At 35.6% G+C, this 16,135-nt stretch overlaps 1 protein-coding gene across 1 annotated transcript in view; it reads right to left on the bottom strand.

Moving 5' to 3' along the window:
• Positions 1–255: 255 nt before the first annotated feature.
• Positions 256–16,135, bottom strand: part of AGPS (alkylglycerone phosphate synthase) — a 144,519-nt gene continuing 128,639 nt past the window's right edge. Inside the window, exon 20 of the mRNA XM_045480298.1 lies at positions 256–5,925. Within this exon, the coding sequence (XP_045336254.1) occupies positions 5,804–5,925 (122 nt within the window). The 3' untranslated portion in view covers positions 256–5,803. The remainder of the gene's footprint in view (positions 5,926–16,135) is intronic.

The following is a 16,135-nucleotide window of genomic DNA, read 5'->3' as shown; positions in this document are numbered from 1 at the left end:
TCAATGTACCAAGGAAGACTAGGTTCAACACAAAGTTCAGTCATTTCAGAGCCCAGAAAACTACAAGCCGCCCTCTAGCATAGGAGCCACAGGCAGGGACAAAACCAGTATCTGTGCACATGTCCTTCACTAACAGAGAGGCTACTCATGGGTACAGATTATATTCTATCCATTCTCTGTGAGTATAGCATGATGCTGCCAACAAAGGTTACATGGAATTAACATGAAATAAGCAACAATTTCTGTAACAATGAGTGGTTTTGGTATTGTTTTATTTCTTCCCAGCACGTCTTAAAAATCACACATGGGCATTTGCTTATAGAACAGTACAGTCTAGGAAAAGCAATAAAAGGAGAATCCAAACATACACCAAAAGCACAGTATATAGACCATGTGTTGAGCCCTTGTGGAAAACAACATGGCTCAGTCTGAACTGACAAAACTATGTTGAGATCTCTCAGGAATTTCCCTTTCCACTACATACCAATGTTTAAACCATAAATGTAAAGAGAAGAACTGTTTGTATGCATTAGTTACAGCAGTATAATGGCTTACATACAAGAGCTTACCCACATGTAGTTCCCAAAAGATTACTACAGTACTGGCAGGAATATGTACTGCCTTGGAGGAAGACTCAGGATAAGATATTATTCAAGTCAAGTTGTATCAGAGCCAAAGTATTCCACAGGCTTAGCTAAAAAGGACAAAAATTAAGAAATATAATCTACACATATTTCTCATAAGATTTATCATTGTCCAGGAACAGAGATACTCATTTTTCTGAAGGCACCATCACAGAAAAAAGGACTGACACGCAACATAAGGAATAGAACCCCCCCTCCCCCCACAGGCTCTGCTCCACAGGAGCTGTGTGAGCAAACATCCAGAAGCATATAGTGGGTGTCTCAGGGACTGAGTGAGTATGCCACATCCACTAAGCCACATCTTAGGGCTACGAAGTTGGGACAGTAGGAATGAAAATCTAAGAATGAAAGTACATATAAATCCCATTGACTGAACAGATATATGAGAGTACAGGTCCACCATATAACTAGTGAAACATACTAGAATAGGTGATCCAAACCCACACTGTGGAAAGGATTTTCAGTGTTTCTACCTATAACTACTTAATTCCTGACATATTCTTGAAGAGGAACAGCCCTGAACTACTAAACAATCTCAGTCTTTAAACACTTACCCTCTCCCACCCATTTTAAATAATGGCTATTTCATGGGGAAAAAAAAAAAAATCCCAACAAGGCACTGTGAACTTTTGGGGATATTCTTTAAGTAGCCCAAAAAATAATTATAGAAACCGTATACCAGTAGAAGAATTTCATGTCCTTCATGGATATGTGAACAAGGTTACTTTAAGGATTAAACAACACGTTTTCAAGGGTGCTCATGTTCATGAAAAACACTGCTAACAATAAGATGCCTGAAAAACAGGTATGCATGCTGCTTAGAAATCCACACTAAAGCATTTTCTTCCCTTCTCTTTCCTCTTTCCCTCTTAGATTTGGAAGTTCAGTCTCTGAAAAATGTTCTTAATGATGCTTAATATATTATTTTCTTCCTTGTGAGAAAAAAATGTGTAAGACAATCTCCTTTGGGAACCAAAGAAGAAATCTTTTTATGTTCACTGAACTAAAGTTACTTTCATTCTGTGATGGTTCTTTGGCTTGAGTGTTCCATCATCTGTCAGTGGTCCTCATTGACGTTTGTTAAGGAATTATTGTGGTCAGAAGAGCACAGTGCTCATTCTCTGAGGAGCTTTCTAGGTTCAAACTGGAATGCTTCAGGTTCACAGGAGACTAAACACCTCCAAGAAATAGAACACTGATTTAAAAAATAATTAGGGTGATAAAACCTAGCTAACAATATACTCTAAAGGGACTTGATTATGCTTCATCAATAAAATTATAAAAATTTTGTTTTCAAATCAGAAATATGAAAATGAAAAATTAAAATTGAAAGAAAAACCCATATGCAAACAGAACAGTGAGCTTCCCACTCCCTTTGAAGAAAACAAAATCTCTTAGACCCGGGTGCATTTTATTAGTAATATATGTTAATATAACCTGTTGACGTTACAAGTAGTTTTTACAAATTCCAAGCTAAAGACAAACACTGTGGCTTAGGAAGCAGAAAGCCGAGTAACTTACATCCTTCATAGTAGACACCCTATTCAATAGTTAAGAAAAAGACTTACATTTTCTGAATTTTAGCATCAATGTATACATTAATTCAGGACACTGAAATTAATAAGAATCCAATGAATATATTGACATATGGCTCATTTGGAGCCTTGAGCAAAGCCTCGCTTCCCTAACTTGTAAAGCCAAAGGTGATTCTGTATTCTTCAATCTGAAACTGGCACTTGTTTTCAGCTTTTCTCCCACCATGAGTTAAGCCGTAATTAAAATCAAAGTTACCAAAGATCAAGTGGTAAATGAAAAGCTATTAAAGCTGTCCTTAATGCCCATCTCAGTATTTCTTAAAATGTAGAGAACACTTTCCACAGCATTCCATTTTGGCTGCTTCACGTACCAAGCACATGCAATTTGTGAATCAATCCATAATAAATAACTATTTGTGTTTCTACATTTATAATAGATGTTCAACCAAACCCAGTCCCATTTTTAACAGCTGAGGTTACACACTTCAGCTTGAGACTACAGGACTTCTTTGATTAGCTATGGTTAAGAAGTTGTAGCTATGAAAGAGAATGACGAAGAAATATCTCTGGAGCCAACATGCAGAAAGGCATTTTCAAAAATGCAAGCTAGGACTTAGCAGTTACTAAGGAAATACTCTGAAACACAGGTTTCCTTGCAACCATCTGTATCTGACACAGTACACATACTGATGGAAGCTCATCCTTTATTGCACTTTTGTTTTCCAAAATACGTCAACACAACTATGTGCACTAGAAAGCTTCCAGCTTCATAAATAACTCTTAAGTAATAGTGTAATCTGTAAGCAGTTAGGAAGCAAACGCCCAATTCCTCCGAAGAGGAAAGAATTCAATCCTCTTTCTCTGTGGTAAAATGCTGGGCACAATAAACATGTGGCTTCTACAATTCTTATGAAACTAAAAAAGCTCAAGTTACTCATTATAAGACAAAATTCACTTGTGCCTGTACTTGTGCACCAAACATTAAGGCAACAGTTTCTCTAAGGGTCAATAAAGCCTGTTCATACTGAGTCTTTAGTATTCAATGCCACTTCTCACTAGCAGCAAGTTCCTAGTCCCACTAAAACCTCAACCCAAATGTGACATCAATGAATTATTAGAAATATGACTGATTTAAGAAAGACAAGTCAACGTTTATGCAGTACTAAAAACCAGATAGGATATGAGATTTTAAAATTTTAAACAAACTTATTCAAAATGAGTTTAAAAGCCTCACATAAACCATGTTCTCCAGGCTTTAACTTTTATGAAGCCATTTTCAGATATTTCAGAAATACGAGGCAAGGTTTAAGTGCTTCTGTGCATATTCAAGAACTCAGTTCTCCACGGAAACTAAGTACATGCCGAGGTACCTCTCAGAAGCAGGTGTGAGAAGTGGGGAAAAGGCTTTCTGGTTTACTAAATCAGAGGGAAACAGCACTGGTGAGTGTTTGTGTGTTTCAAAATGATCCCTGTAGAAATGATTCCAACAACAGAATGTAGTCATCACTATAAAATCAAGATTGGGGAGTTCTGCATACATGGAAGAAGAAAAACAAAGACATAAATCACTAATTTCCGTAAGGTTCATGTAGAACAGTGAACACAACTTTCAGCTGTGACATTTATAGTTTCCTAATACCAAATACAGATTTCTGAGGTTGTTGAAATCTGAACTCCCTGGGAAAGAATGTTATAACAATCACTTGCAAAGGAATGGATCTGCTTATGAATCTGTAAATTTTATTGAAAAAAAATTACTCAGAAACAAGTATACACTTCAGTGAGATATTAGTACTGTATTAAATTTTACATTTTGATCACCAGTTAGAGAAATTACCTTCATGAATAGATCCATTTTATAAAGCTGATATTTTTTTTTATAATTCTAGAGGCAAGTGTAATTTCCTCATCAAGCATCCAACTATTTCAAATATCAAGGGCTTTTAATGCTAAGATTTGCTGGAATTTTTATAACTAAAAATAAATCACCAATGAAGAGAGGCAGCTTCTAACAAATATTTAGTTTTTGTTGTTAAACTAGTATTTAATTTTGATTTGCTTACAGATTTTAAGTTTATTAGTTTGAGGCCAATTTTATTAAAAATTGCTTATCATTTTGAAGTCTTAAAAATACTATTTTGTCAATTTAAATTTTTACTTTTCTGGTTAAGTATACTTCAGATATAAAAGGTATCAAACTGCCCCAAAATACTTTGGAGCTGTTGCTACATAGACAGACAGTGTGTCCTTTTAAAGGATCGTCTGCATCTTGACGTACATTATCTGATCAAATATTAATTTAAAAAAATTATCAAAAGTTAGGTATTGCATTAAGAAAAGAATCCATTCCGAAATGTGAATCATGACATGAACCTTGACAGATAGTGATTCAAAGTAATCATTTCACTTCTTGTAACATCCAGGCTTGAATGTAAAAATGTTTGTGAAATGTGATTAATGTTCTCCCTATTACTTAAGAAATATGATATTTCAAACTTTTGATTATGGTTTGTGTATTAATACATTACATATTTTCAAAATTTAGGTTAAACCAGTAATTCAAAAAAGGCATTAAACCACTATTAAAAACTAAATTGAAACTTTACTTTTATATGACAATTTATCAGGTTGTTTGGGTTAATTAAAAAAAAAATTGTCATTGAAACTCTTGAGGTTTTCAAATTCAACAGCTAAATGGTAAGTGTGTTTCATTAGTCAAACAATTCTTCAAACTGGAGACATTAAGTGTAAGGAGTCTTCCTTCTTCTGCTCCGGTTGCAGTTTCTTCTGCATCTCAGCAACAAGAATGTGAAATCAGAGACATTAGGATTCTAAGCTGAATAAAGGCATTCATTTCATGGTAAACCTGCTGTTCACATACAATGAGTGATAAGTCAGCTTTCTTACAAAACATACTATGAAGGAACTAGGATATAACAAGAAGTTATCTCGGTGATACACATTCAACTCATACCCCAGTAGAAACAGAAACGTGGAGAATAGAAACATGTCCCCTAACAATAACTTTTTGCTCATCTCAGGTTTTATAAACGTATACTAATTTCAAAGAAAAATGTAGGCCAAGCATCTCACCGAACTGAAGGCATCCTAAATAACAGGTTGCCTATATTCTTTCATTAGTATTCTTCTTAATGACCTACTCACACTAGAATGCACTCTTAAAAAACATACATGTGTTATCACTCCTCAGTGGCATCCTTCCCCAGATGACTGCTTTCCAGAAACGTCCTTAAAAGGGAGGCTAGATAAGCAGTGGATGACACCAAAATCTCCCTTTGTTCCCAAGGGGAAGCATCAACACGAAACAGCTGGCAGCATCTTCCTCTGAAATAACAACTAGCAGCCCTGTGCCACCTGACTAAAATTTGAAATGACAACCAGTTGGCTGTAAACTGATGCACCTACAATGAGAGAGATTTAGGAATACCATCTGTCAATCCATAGATGTAGAAACAAAACAAATACAGAAACAACTTATTTAAAACCAACAAAAAAATTTTGCTGAAATACAATCCATGATATATTTGATTACTGGTATAACCATAGTTGAAGACTTAAAAAAAAAAAAAAAAGTGACATTTTTTTGTAACAACAGTAATGGATTTATAAAAGGTTTTTGTTTCCAAAGATGTTATTGGGGTCCACATATTCCTTGACGGACTTCAGCATCCCAAAGCCGACATCAGAGATACTTTCCTTTAGCCACTGCTTCCGTAACTTGCCCACTGGAAAAACAAAATAAAAAATGCTTCAATATACACTATGATGCTGGGAACCAATCAATCTTGTGACCATGAATGAACAAACACTGTGTGATAAATGCTTTTATTCAAAAATGAGAAATGTTTTGCTTTATTTGATTTATTGAGCCCACCAGACTATCAAGCTCATTAAGCCCAGTGTATTCCCAGGGGAAGCCTGTGCTCCAGTGTCTCCTTTCTCTAGAAACTATGAAATGGAGATGAAGGAAGCTTGGGTTGAGATTGCAGCCCATTTTACAAATAACAAAATGAGAAAAACATGCATTTCAAAAGAACCCACCCCCTGTCTGAACTACCAAAACATGCCAAAGTTTCAGAGAAAATGAAGTTAACTAAAGAAAAACATATCCAGATGAATTTGTTGGGTATACTATAGCAAAAATGGCAGGATATACATCCACAAAATATTTTAAAGCTTAAAATAACGAAGAAAATCTGAACCTTTAATGGGTTTAAGAAAAAAATCTGGTTATAAAACTTATTTGCATTTTACTTTCATATTACTTTTAAATAAATTTGCATGTTCCCAAATAATTCTTCCTATTATTTTTCCAGGATTAGAGATTCTTCCTAGGCACTAAATAAATCAAACACCTAATCCATCTTAAACTTAATCTTCTACTTTTATACATTGTATAATGTTCTGCTTCGTTGTTCCTAGCTCTTGCTAATTTATTGAGAATAAATTAATATTTTATTGAGAATATAATGGTCCGTAGCATAAATTATATTTTAAAAGGCACCCAATAAAAAAACAAACTTTTCTAAGTAGAACTTTCATAAGAAAGGATATGTACTTAACCTGTAAAAAAAAAAAAAAAAAAAAAGTGAAATGTTAACCTGCTTTGGCATTATGCAAAGCAATGTGCTAATTTATCTGTGGCAAAATGGATAAATCTTTTAATTTACAGATAGGATTCTTTGTGGCTACTACTTTTCAAACATATTGTAATAATTGAATTCAAGTGGTCATTTTCCACAAATGTTCATTAATGATCCAAAGTCATCAACAGTGATTTACTTGGACAACTGAAATGGGAAACCTTCTTTCATTAAAGTATTCTGCCTGTCATTCTAAAACGCACTGCCATTTATCAGGCTGCAGTGATACACTGTAGCACCTGCCATCTGGAACGTTAAATACCATTTCAGGCTCAACTCAAATCATCTTTTGTGTCCAGTTCTCCAGGAAGCCATCAAATTGTCATTAAAATTATAGCATGAAATCCTTAGAAAGCAAGATATTTCTGCTTGGCTTCTAGAAATAAAAGAGTTTGCTGTGTTAATATTTGGGGGGGGGGCGCGGAATGATGTACAGAAGAAAAGAAATCTTAAATTCAAAAAGAAAGTAACGTTTAAAAGAGCTCTCAAACTGGAAGCCAAACAGAACAAATTCTTACTCATGCAATCTCTACCACCTACAAGATGTTCTACCTGGTCCTCCTCCTGTCTCTCAAAAGGACAACTCACCACAATGCTCTAGCCTTGGTTTTCTCATCTTCAAAGGGACTGGAGTCTATGAAGTCTTTCACCTCAAATAGCCTATGATTTTAAGCACCCAAAAAAGCTGCAAATCAGTTATTTCCAGATTTGCTCCAAGGGATTAAAAAAAAAAAAAAAAAAAGCAACTACTCTCTGAGTGACAGAAGTGGCATTATTACTAGCTACCCACAATGAGGTAGCTCAAGAGACAGGGGTGAAGAGCAGTCAATGCTAGTCTCCACTGTTATCTGTAATATAGTTTCACTGAATGTGTCCTGTTGTTATGGATGTAATTGTCCTGAAAAGACTGCAAACAACTGCTCCAACAAGATGGAGCACATTAGAACCTCAGCAGGATGCCCAACAGCTAGCTTGTCTGCCTGGTTTTACACCTCTAGTAATAATGCAATTCCACAAGGAACTGAACCATCGGCTGAGAAGCCACCCAACAGCCATTGCATATTTAATGAAGTTGCTCACCAAGCGCTGGAAAACAGAAGGTGCTTGGAGTGCATCATTAGTTCTGTCAGAAGGATAATTTACACATCTATCTTGTCAAATTTTCTATGGTTTATACTTTTACAATAATCAATCTAACATACATTTGATTAGTGAACTAGAAAGTAAAAAAAAAAAAAAAAAAAGACAAGACAGTATAGGCAGCATGGCTGTGGCCCCTCATAAACATATTTAATGGAAGAATTTAACCCCTTGATGGCAGAGGTTTGTGAGCTTCCATCAGTGATAACTGAGGTCAGAAATCATGGCCTATGTAATAAAGCAACTAGGAATCTTTTCAGTTTTGCTTGACAATTTAAGTCAACTACAGAAGTGCAGACAGAAAACACAATTTAAGTAAAAATGCTTCAATGAGGCTTTTAAGCCTTTAAGATGATTATCAGAAATAGTCTTCACAAGGGTGACTGGGTGGCTCAGTCAGTTAAGCATCTCTTGATCTCAGCTCAGGTCATGATTTCATAGTTTGTGAGTTTGAGCCCCATGTCGAGCTCTGCACTAATAGTGCAGAGTCTGCTTGGGATTCTGTCTGTCCTTCTCTCTCTCCCTCCTCACTTGTGCTCTAAGTGGGTAAATAAACTTGAAAGAAAGAAAGAAAGAAAGAAAGAAAGAAAGAAAGAAAGAAAGAAAGAAAGAGAGAGAGAGAGAGAAAGAAAGAAAGAAAGAAAGAAAGAAAGAAAGAAAGAAAGAAAGAAAGAAAGAAAGAAAGAAAGAAAGAAAGAAAGAAAGAAAGAAAGAAAGAAAGAAAGAAAGAAAGAAAGAAAGAAAGAGTCTTCATAAAATGCTAAAGAACCTTTGGTGGCTGTCTCTGATGAATCAATAAACTGTAACAACAGCAACAAAATACCAAAGACCCTAATCTCAAAGAGAGAATCCCACTTCAAAGTAGAAGACCTTTATTCTAGAGCTAAATAACAATAATAATGCCCTTTGTACAATCCTTATTTGCACTTATAGGCATTTAGACATTAGCTGACTATACCGATCTAGATACGTGTAACACCCATGTGTGTACAACTATATTGTAGCTCCAGAGCTACAAAAAGTTAAGACAGGGATCTTGTATTCCACAATTCACAATTATTCTAAATATATGATGCCCAAAGTACGTAAGCCAGATATTTAAGAGCGTCAGATATATTTTTAATTTTTTTTTTCAACGTTTATTTATTTTTGGGACAGAGAGAGACAGAGCATGAACGGGGGAGGGGCAGAGAGAGAGGGAGACACAGAATCGGAGACAGGCTCCAGGCTCTGAGCCATCAGCCCAGAGCCCGACGCAGGGCTCGAACTCCCGGACCGCGAGATCGTGACCTGGCTGAAGTTGGACAATATATTTTTAGAGATACAAAAAATATAGACCAAATACTGAACATTACAGAAACTAACAGGGGGAAAAGTTCTTTCTCTGCTTAAATTAAAAGTAGAATTCATCTTTTTACAATTTAATATCTAACAATATATATATACATATTAGACAAATATTTTGTGTTCCTCCACAACATACAGTACATTAAAAAAAATTACTTTTGGAACAGAGGAAATGGATGCTTCAGGGATAGTCTTTGAAATCACAGGTTCAACAGTCCCCTTTGGATGCTAACGGCTTCAAGAAAGAACACCTGGCTTAAGTACTTTGGGCATCATATATTTAGAGTAATTGTGAATTGTGGAATACAAGATCCCTATCTCAACTTTTTGTAGCTCTGGAGCTACAATATAGTTGTGCACATGTGTGTTACATGTATGCATTTTGTGGTACGAATGAACAGATGTGTACGGGCAGTGATGGGAGTGTCGGGTGTGAGATATGTGGACATGGTAGCCAACCTAGTCACCAAGAATTATCTGGAGCTACTCTTTGTGGTCTAAGGGACTGAAAACTTAGCAGAAGCTACCAAAGAGTCCCGTTTTAAAAGGGAAAAATCTGGGGTCTGCTAGCCAGAGTTCTTTTTAGCTAGATAAATTAAAAACCTTTGAATTTGAATTATGAATTTAATTATAAGGTTGAAAAGATTATATGCTTATTTAAAAAACAAACTATGAAACAGATTATATATTTTGATTACCAAAGCTGGAGCTCAAAAGCAGAATTTAGCCAAAGCAAAAAGCACCTAACCAATATTATAACAACTACAGTTTGAAAGTTCTAGTTTGAGTATCCTGGATATCACTTTAGCACTATTTTATCGGTCAGATTTTATTTTTTTTTAATTTTTTTAATGTTTATTTATTTCGGGGGAGGGGAGGGAGGGAGAGGGAGGGAGACACAGAATCCGAAGCAGGCTCCAGGCTCTGAGCTGTCAGCACAGAGCCTGACGCAGGGGTCGAATCCACAAATCATGAGATCATGACCGGAATCGAAGTTGGATGCTTAACCAACTGAGCCACCTTCTCAATAGGTGCACCTCTATTGGTCAGATTTTAAAAAGACAATCTAGACTTAGCTGCTTGTATGAGTGATCTGAGCATTAACTTTGTATTTCAAGATTTAATTGATCCAACCAATTAAAGTTGGAAGGACACCCAACAACCTCTTGCCAGATGAGGTTCTGGCTCCATGATACTTGTTAGGTAGTGGTAAGAACAGAGAGCATGGGTAGTTTCCACTCTTTGAGGTGATCTGACTGCAATGATGCTTCTTCAGAGGGAGGTTTCAAGCTGAAAAGAGGATGTAGCTGTCCATGTGTTTGTGCTCTACAGCACATTTTTGTATGTTTGGTTCTGGTAGGGGTACATGCTGAATGTTGGCCAACAGATCACCAACTCAGGAATGCTAACATCCAGGCTTTAAAGGCATATGAGTTGGGACTATACCTACCTAAGAGTTTAATTTAGTGCTTCGTGGATGCTTAAAGTCATGTTTCCATTTCTTTACTAAGTCATTTGACTTATTTTCTACAAATGAAATTTCTGATATTGAGATGACAAATTCATGGCTACAACAGACTTTAACAAAACAATTAAAATCTAATGGGATTTTTATCTTATTAAATAATTTAAAATGTCAATTTTCTTCATGCTAAAATTTCACCTGTGCAGTTCACATAATAGCTCTAAGATCTTATAGATCCTTGAATAGGTCTTTAATGATTATGAAACAGAATAAAAATTTGAATTACTAGGGCAATCACAGGAGATCTGTCATCAGAACACAATGAAGTGCTAATTCTGCTACACGCCCCAAAAGATGGCTTGACCCACTTGATATTTAAACCCAAGTGGCAATTACTGCATATACAACAGAGTAAAGTAAAAAGCAAGTAAACAGGTGAAATAACATGCGATAGATAAGGACAGAAAAGGATAGACAATATCATATGCTCCCTGAAGCCTAGAGCCATGTTTCACTCATTCTTGCATTTCAATTTCAAGACAGTATGCCACACAGTAAGAATTCAATAAATGTTAGTTGAACTAAAAAATATTGAGCCATGGTTATGTAGAAGTCATGTTAGATAAGGAGCAAAATTCAAATATCAAGGAAAAGCAATGTGGGTTTCCTTAATTTCCTTTGCTTCTATTTGCCTTGTACTCCCTGTATTCTGACATTATCTGTTGGATATAATCAGAGCTATTTTACAGTAGCTAAAACAGAAGGTATGGCACAGAACCTAAAACTCTTTCCTTCAAATCTCTAGGACTCTTTGGACTATATCAGTCGTTCTCAATGGGGGCAATTTTGCCCTCCAGAGGACACTTAGTAATGTCTAGAGACGATTTTGGTTGTTTATAACTGGGATGATGTTACCAGCATTTAATGGGTAGAAGAAGCCAGGGATGCTGTAAACATCCACAACAAAGAATTACCTGACCCAAAATGTCAACAGTGCTAAGATGAAGGAATCCTGGACTATGTGCTTCCAAAGGGCTATCTCTTAGAAGCCCAAACAATTTCCATAAAGGCAACATACCTTCACTTCACTGCTACAACCAACTAAATTAGCAGCAAATGGCTGACTGCCATTGGCAAGGTGAACTTGCTCTAAATCGAGGCTACTGACCAAAGAGGGGAATTCTGGAGAAAGTGGTAGAGTAGATAAGAGTTACATCTGAGAACATCAAGCATTAATGACAAATGCTACTTTATTTTTTTCAAATGCTACTTTATTTTAAAAGTTAACTCCTGGGAGCCTGGGTAGCTCAGGCAGTTGAGCGTCCAACTCTTGATTTTTGGCTTGGGTCATGATCTCATGGTTTGTGAGCTCAAGCCCTATCTTGCTACATCAAGCTTGGGATTCTCTCTTTTCCTTTCTCTCTGCTCCTCCCCTGCTTGCTTGCAAATGTGCTCTCTCTCTCAAAATAAATAAAATAAATGTTAATTCCTAAAAACTTGAATTTAGTATCTACTGAAAAAAACTTATAGGTCATTTTTTGGGCCATTTTTCTAGACAAATGGGTGAATATAAATATGAATATGAATATGAATATATATGTTCACATAAATATATGTGAAATAAAGCTTCACAGCACTATCCAATATAAATCTCTATGATGACAGAAATGTTCTTTATCTGCACTATTCAACACAGTAGCCTCTAGCTGCATGAGGATATGAGCACTTGAAATGTGGCTAGTGCAAGTGAGAAAATAAATTTTTAATTTTAATTAATTTTAACTGACTTAAATTTAAATAGCCACAGGTAGCCTAGTGGCTTTTGTATTAGGTAACACAGAACAACATTAAAAATAAATTTTGAAATAAATAAATTGTAACTAAAGTCACTTTTTATAGATTCACACCTGAAAATATCTATTAGCATTATCTGTTTACTAATTATTCTCTAACAATATAATAATGTAGTACAGACATTCTTAGAGTAAACAAACATCTTACTGAAAAGAGTCTTGGACATAAAATTGCTGGGAAGAAAAGTTCTCTTTAGAGGTCCAAGATGCTCAACATCACTCCTTATCAGGGATATACAAATCAAAACCACACTCAGATATCACCTCACGCCAGTGAGAGTGGCTAAAATGAACAAATCAGGAGACTATAGATGCTGGAGAGGATGTGGAGAAATGGGAACCCTCTTGCACTGTTGGTGGGAATGCAAACTGGTGCAGCCGCTCTGGAAAACAGTGTGGAGGTTCCTCAAAAAATTAAAAATAGATCTATCCTATGACCCAGCAATAGCACTGCTAGGAATTTACCCAAGGGATGCAGGAGTGCTGATGCATAGGGGCACTTGTACCCCAATTTTATAGCAGCACTCTCAACAATAGCCAAATTATGGAAAGAGCCTAAATGTCCACCAACTGATGAATGGATAAAAAAAATTGTGGTTTATATACATAATGGAATACCATGTGGCAATGAGAAAGAATGAAATATGGCCCTTTGTAGCAACGTGGATGGAACTGGAGAGTGTTAAGTGAAGTAAGTCATACAGAGAAAGACAGATACCATATGTTTTCACTCTTATGTGGATCCTGAGAAACTTAACATAAGTCTATGGGGAAGGGGAAGAAAAAAAAAAAAGAGGTTAGAGAGGGAGAGAGCCAAAGCATAAGAGACTCTTAAAAACTGAGAACAAACTGAGGGTTGATGGGGGGGTGGGAGATGGGTATTGAGGAGGGCACCTTTTGGGATGAGCACTGGGTGTTGTATGGAAACCAATTTGACAATGAATTTCATATTTAAAAAACAAAAAACAAAAAACAAAAAAACCAAAGAGAAGTATTAGTATCTAAGCCACTTCTTCTACTCCAGTGACACACCTGAGGCTGGAGGCTACTACAAGTATAGCACATGGACAACTGTAATTGCATACGTGGAAAGGTGCAGGGATTAATACATTTTTAACAACAGATTTTCTGTCAGTTTTCAAATCTGTTTATCCTAGGATATAGCTTTAATAGTTAAATGTTAAGCTAAATTATGGGTTAAATTGGCTTTTATAGTCTGCTCTTGGAATCTATTTACAACACTGCTTCAGTGGAAAAATATAATCAACTAATACGTTTCGTGAGAAAAAGCCAGCCACAAAGAAGAAACCAAAGGAAAAAAATTAATTTAAAGGACAAAACAAACTTTCTGCTATAATATGGTAATCTGATATTCAATATTGGAAAGGCTATACTCATCTGGTAGGCATCAAAAGATCAAAATCACAACCAGGATACTGATATTGATATAGTCAAATACAGAACAATTCCATCACCACAAGGGTTCCCGTGTTGCCTGTTTTACAGTCACCTCTTCTCCACAAGGGACTCCTGGAAACATTGTGTTCTCTATTTCTGTAATTCTGTAAATCATTTCAAAAATGTCACAGAAATAGAATCACACTGTATGTGCTTTTTTGGGATTGGCTTTCTTTTACTCATCACAATTATCTGAAGAGTCATCCAAATTGTTTCATGCGTTGATTGCTGGTTCTTTCTTATTGCTGAGGAGTTGTCCATGGTATAGATGTACCACGGTTTGTTTAGCCACTTACTAGTTGAAGGATATCTGGGCTGTTTCCAGTTTGGGGATATTACAGGTAAAGGTGCTCTGATTATTCATGCACAGGTTTTTGTGTGAACACAAGCTTTCAATTCTCTGGTATTCAATTCTCTGGTATACACAGGAGTACAATTGTTGGGTTGAATGGTAGCTGCATGTTTGATTTTATAAAACACTGCCAAAGTCTCCACAGAGTGGCTGTACCACTTTACATTCCCACCAGTAATGTATTACTAATCTAGTTTCTTCATATCCTCAATCAGCATTTGATATTGTCATTTTTTAATTTTAGTTTTCTGATAGATGTGTAGTGATTTTCCTTGTGGTTTTAATTTGCATTTTCTTAATAGCTAATGATGTTGAACCTCTTTTCAAGTGATTATTTACCATCTGTATATCCTCTTCAGTGAAATGACGCTTCATATCTTTTGCCCACTTTCTAATTGGACTGTTTTGCATCTTACTCTTGAGTTTTGAGAATTCTTTATATATATATTACATATAGGCCTTTTGTTGGATATGTGGTCTGCACATATTTTCTACAACTCTGTAGTTTACCTTTTCATCCACTTAACAGAATCCTTCACAGAATAAATGTCTTTAATTTTGATGAGATCCAACTTATCAATTTTTCCTTTAATGGGCTGTACTTTTGGTGACCAGTCTAAGAACTCTTTGCCTAGCCTAGCTCTAGACCCTGAAGATTTTTTCCTGTTTTCTTCTAAAAGTTTAATTATTTTATGTTTTACATTTTAAGCCCATTATCTACTTTAATTTTGATAGAAGATTTGAGATTTAGGTCAAGGATTTTTTTGTTTGTTTTGGTTTTTTGAGCCTATGGATGTCTGTTTACTCCAGCACTGCTTGTTAAACACACACACACACACACACACACACACACACACACACACACGCACACACACTTCCTCCCTTGGATTGCTTCTGTATTGTTGTCAAAATCAGTTGGACTTCTTTGTGGGGGTTTTCTATGCTGTTCCATTGACTGATGTCTCTCTCTTCCAATAGCACAGTAATGATTATTGGAGCTATATAATGTCTTAAAATCAGGTAGATACATTCCTATGACTTTAGCCTTTTTTTTTTTTTCCATAATTATTTTGGCTATCAAGTTCCTTTGCCTCACCATATAAACTTTAGAATCATCTTTTCTATGCCTACTAACATTTTTGCTGACATTTTGATAGGAATTGTATTAAATAAATAAATCAATCTGGAGAGAAATGACCATCTTCACTATGTCTAGTTTTCTATCAGTCCATGAACACAGTACCATCTCTTCATTTATTCAGGTCTCTTTTGACTTTTTTCATCAGCATTCTATAATTTTCAGAGCACAGATCCTGTATATATTTTGTTATATTTATGCCTAAGTAGGTGCACACTTTCTTAGATATATGCTCATTTCATTTTCTTTGGAGCAACTGGAAATGGTATTGTATTTTAAATTTCAGTTTCTATAGATTTGTTCTTAATAATAGAAATGTGACTGTTTTAAACTCTGCAATCTTGCTAATTTTGTTTTTGTAGATTCTTTGGGATTTCTACATAGACAATCATGTCATCTATAAGTAGCAACAATTTTATTTCTTCTTTTCCAATATATATCTTTTATTTCACACTACAGGTTTTAACAAATGGCTTCAAAGCCAATATTTTCCTCATTCTTTTGAGAAGTCTCTTTTTACTTTTAAAGTTTCTGATACT

The sequence above is a fragment of the Leopardus geoffroyi genome, chromosome C1 (assembly GCF_018350155.1).
Source record: "Leopardus geoffroyi isolate Oge1 chromosome C1, O.geoffroyi_Oge1_pat1.0, whole genome shotgun sequence".
In the NCBI taxonomy this organism is placed as follows: Eukaryota; Metazoa; Chordata; class Mammalia; order Carnivora; family Felidae; genus Leopardus; species Leopardus geoffroyi.
Note: the sequence above shows the minus strand (reverse complement) of the source record. Positions and strands in the feature narration are given on the sequence as shown.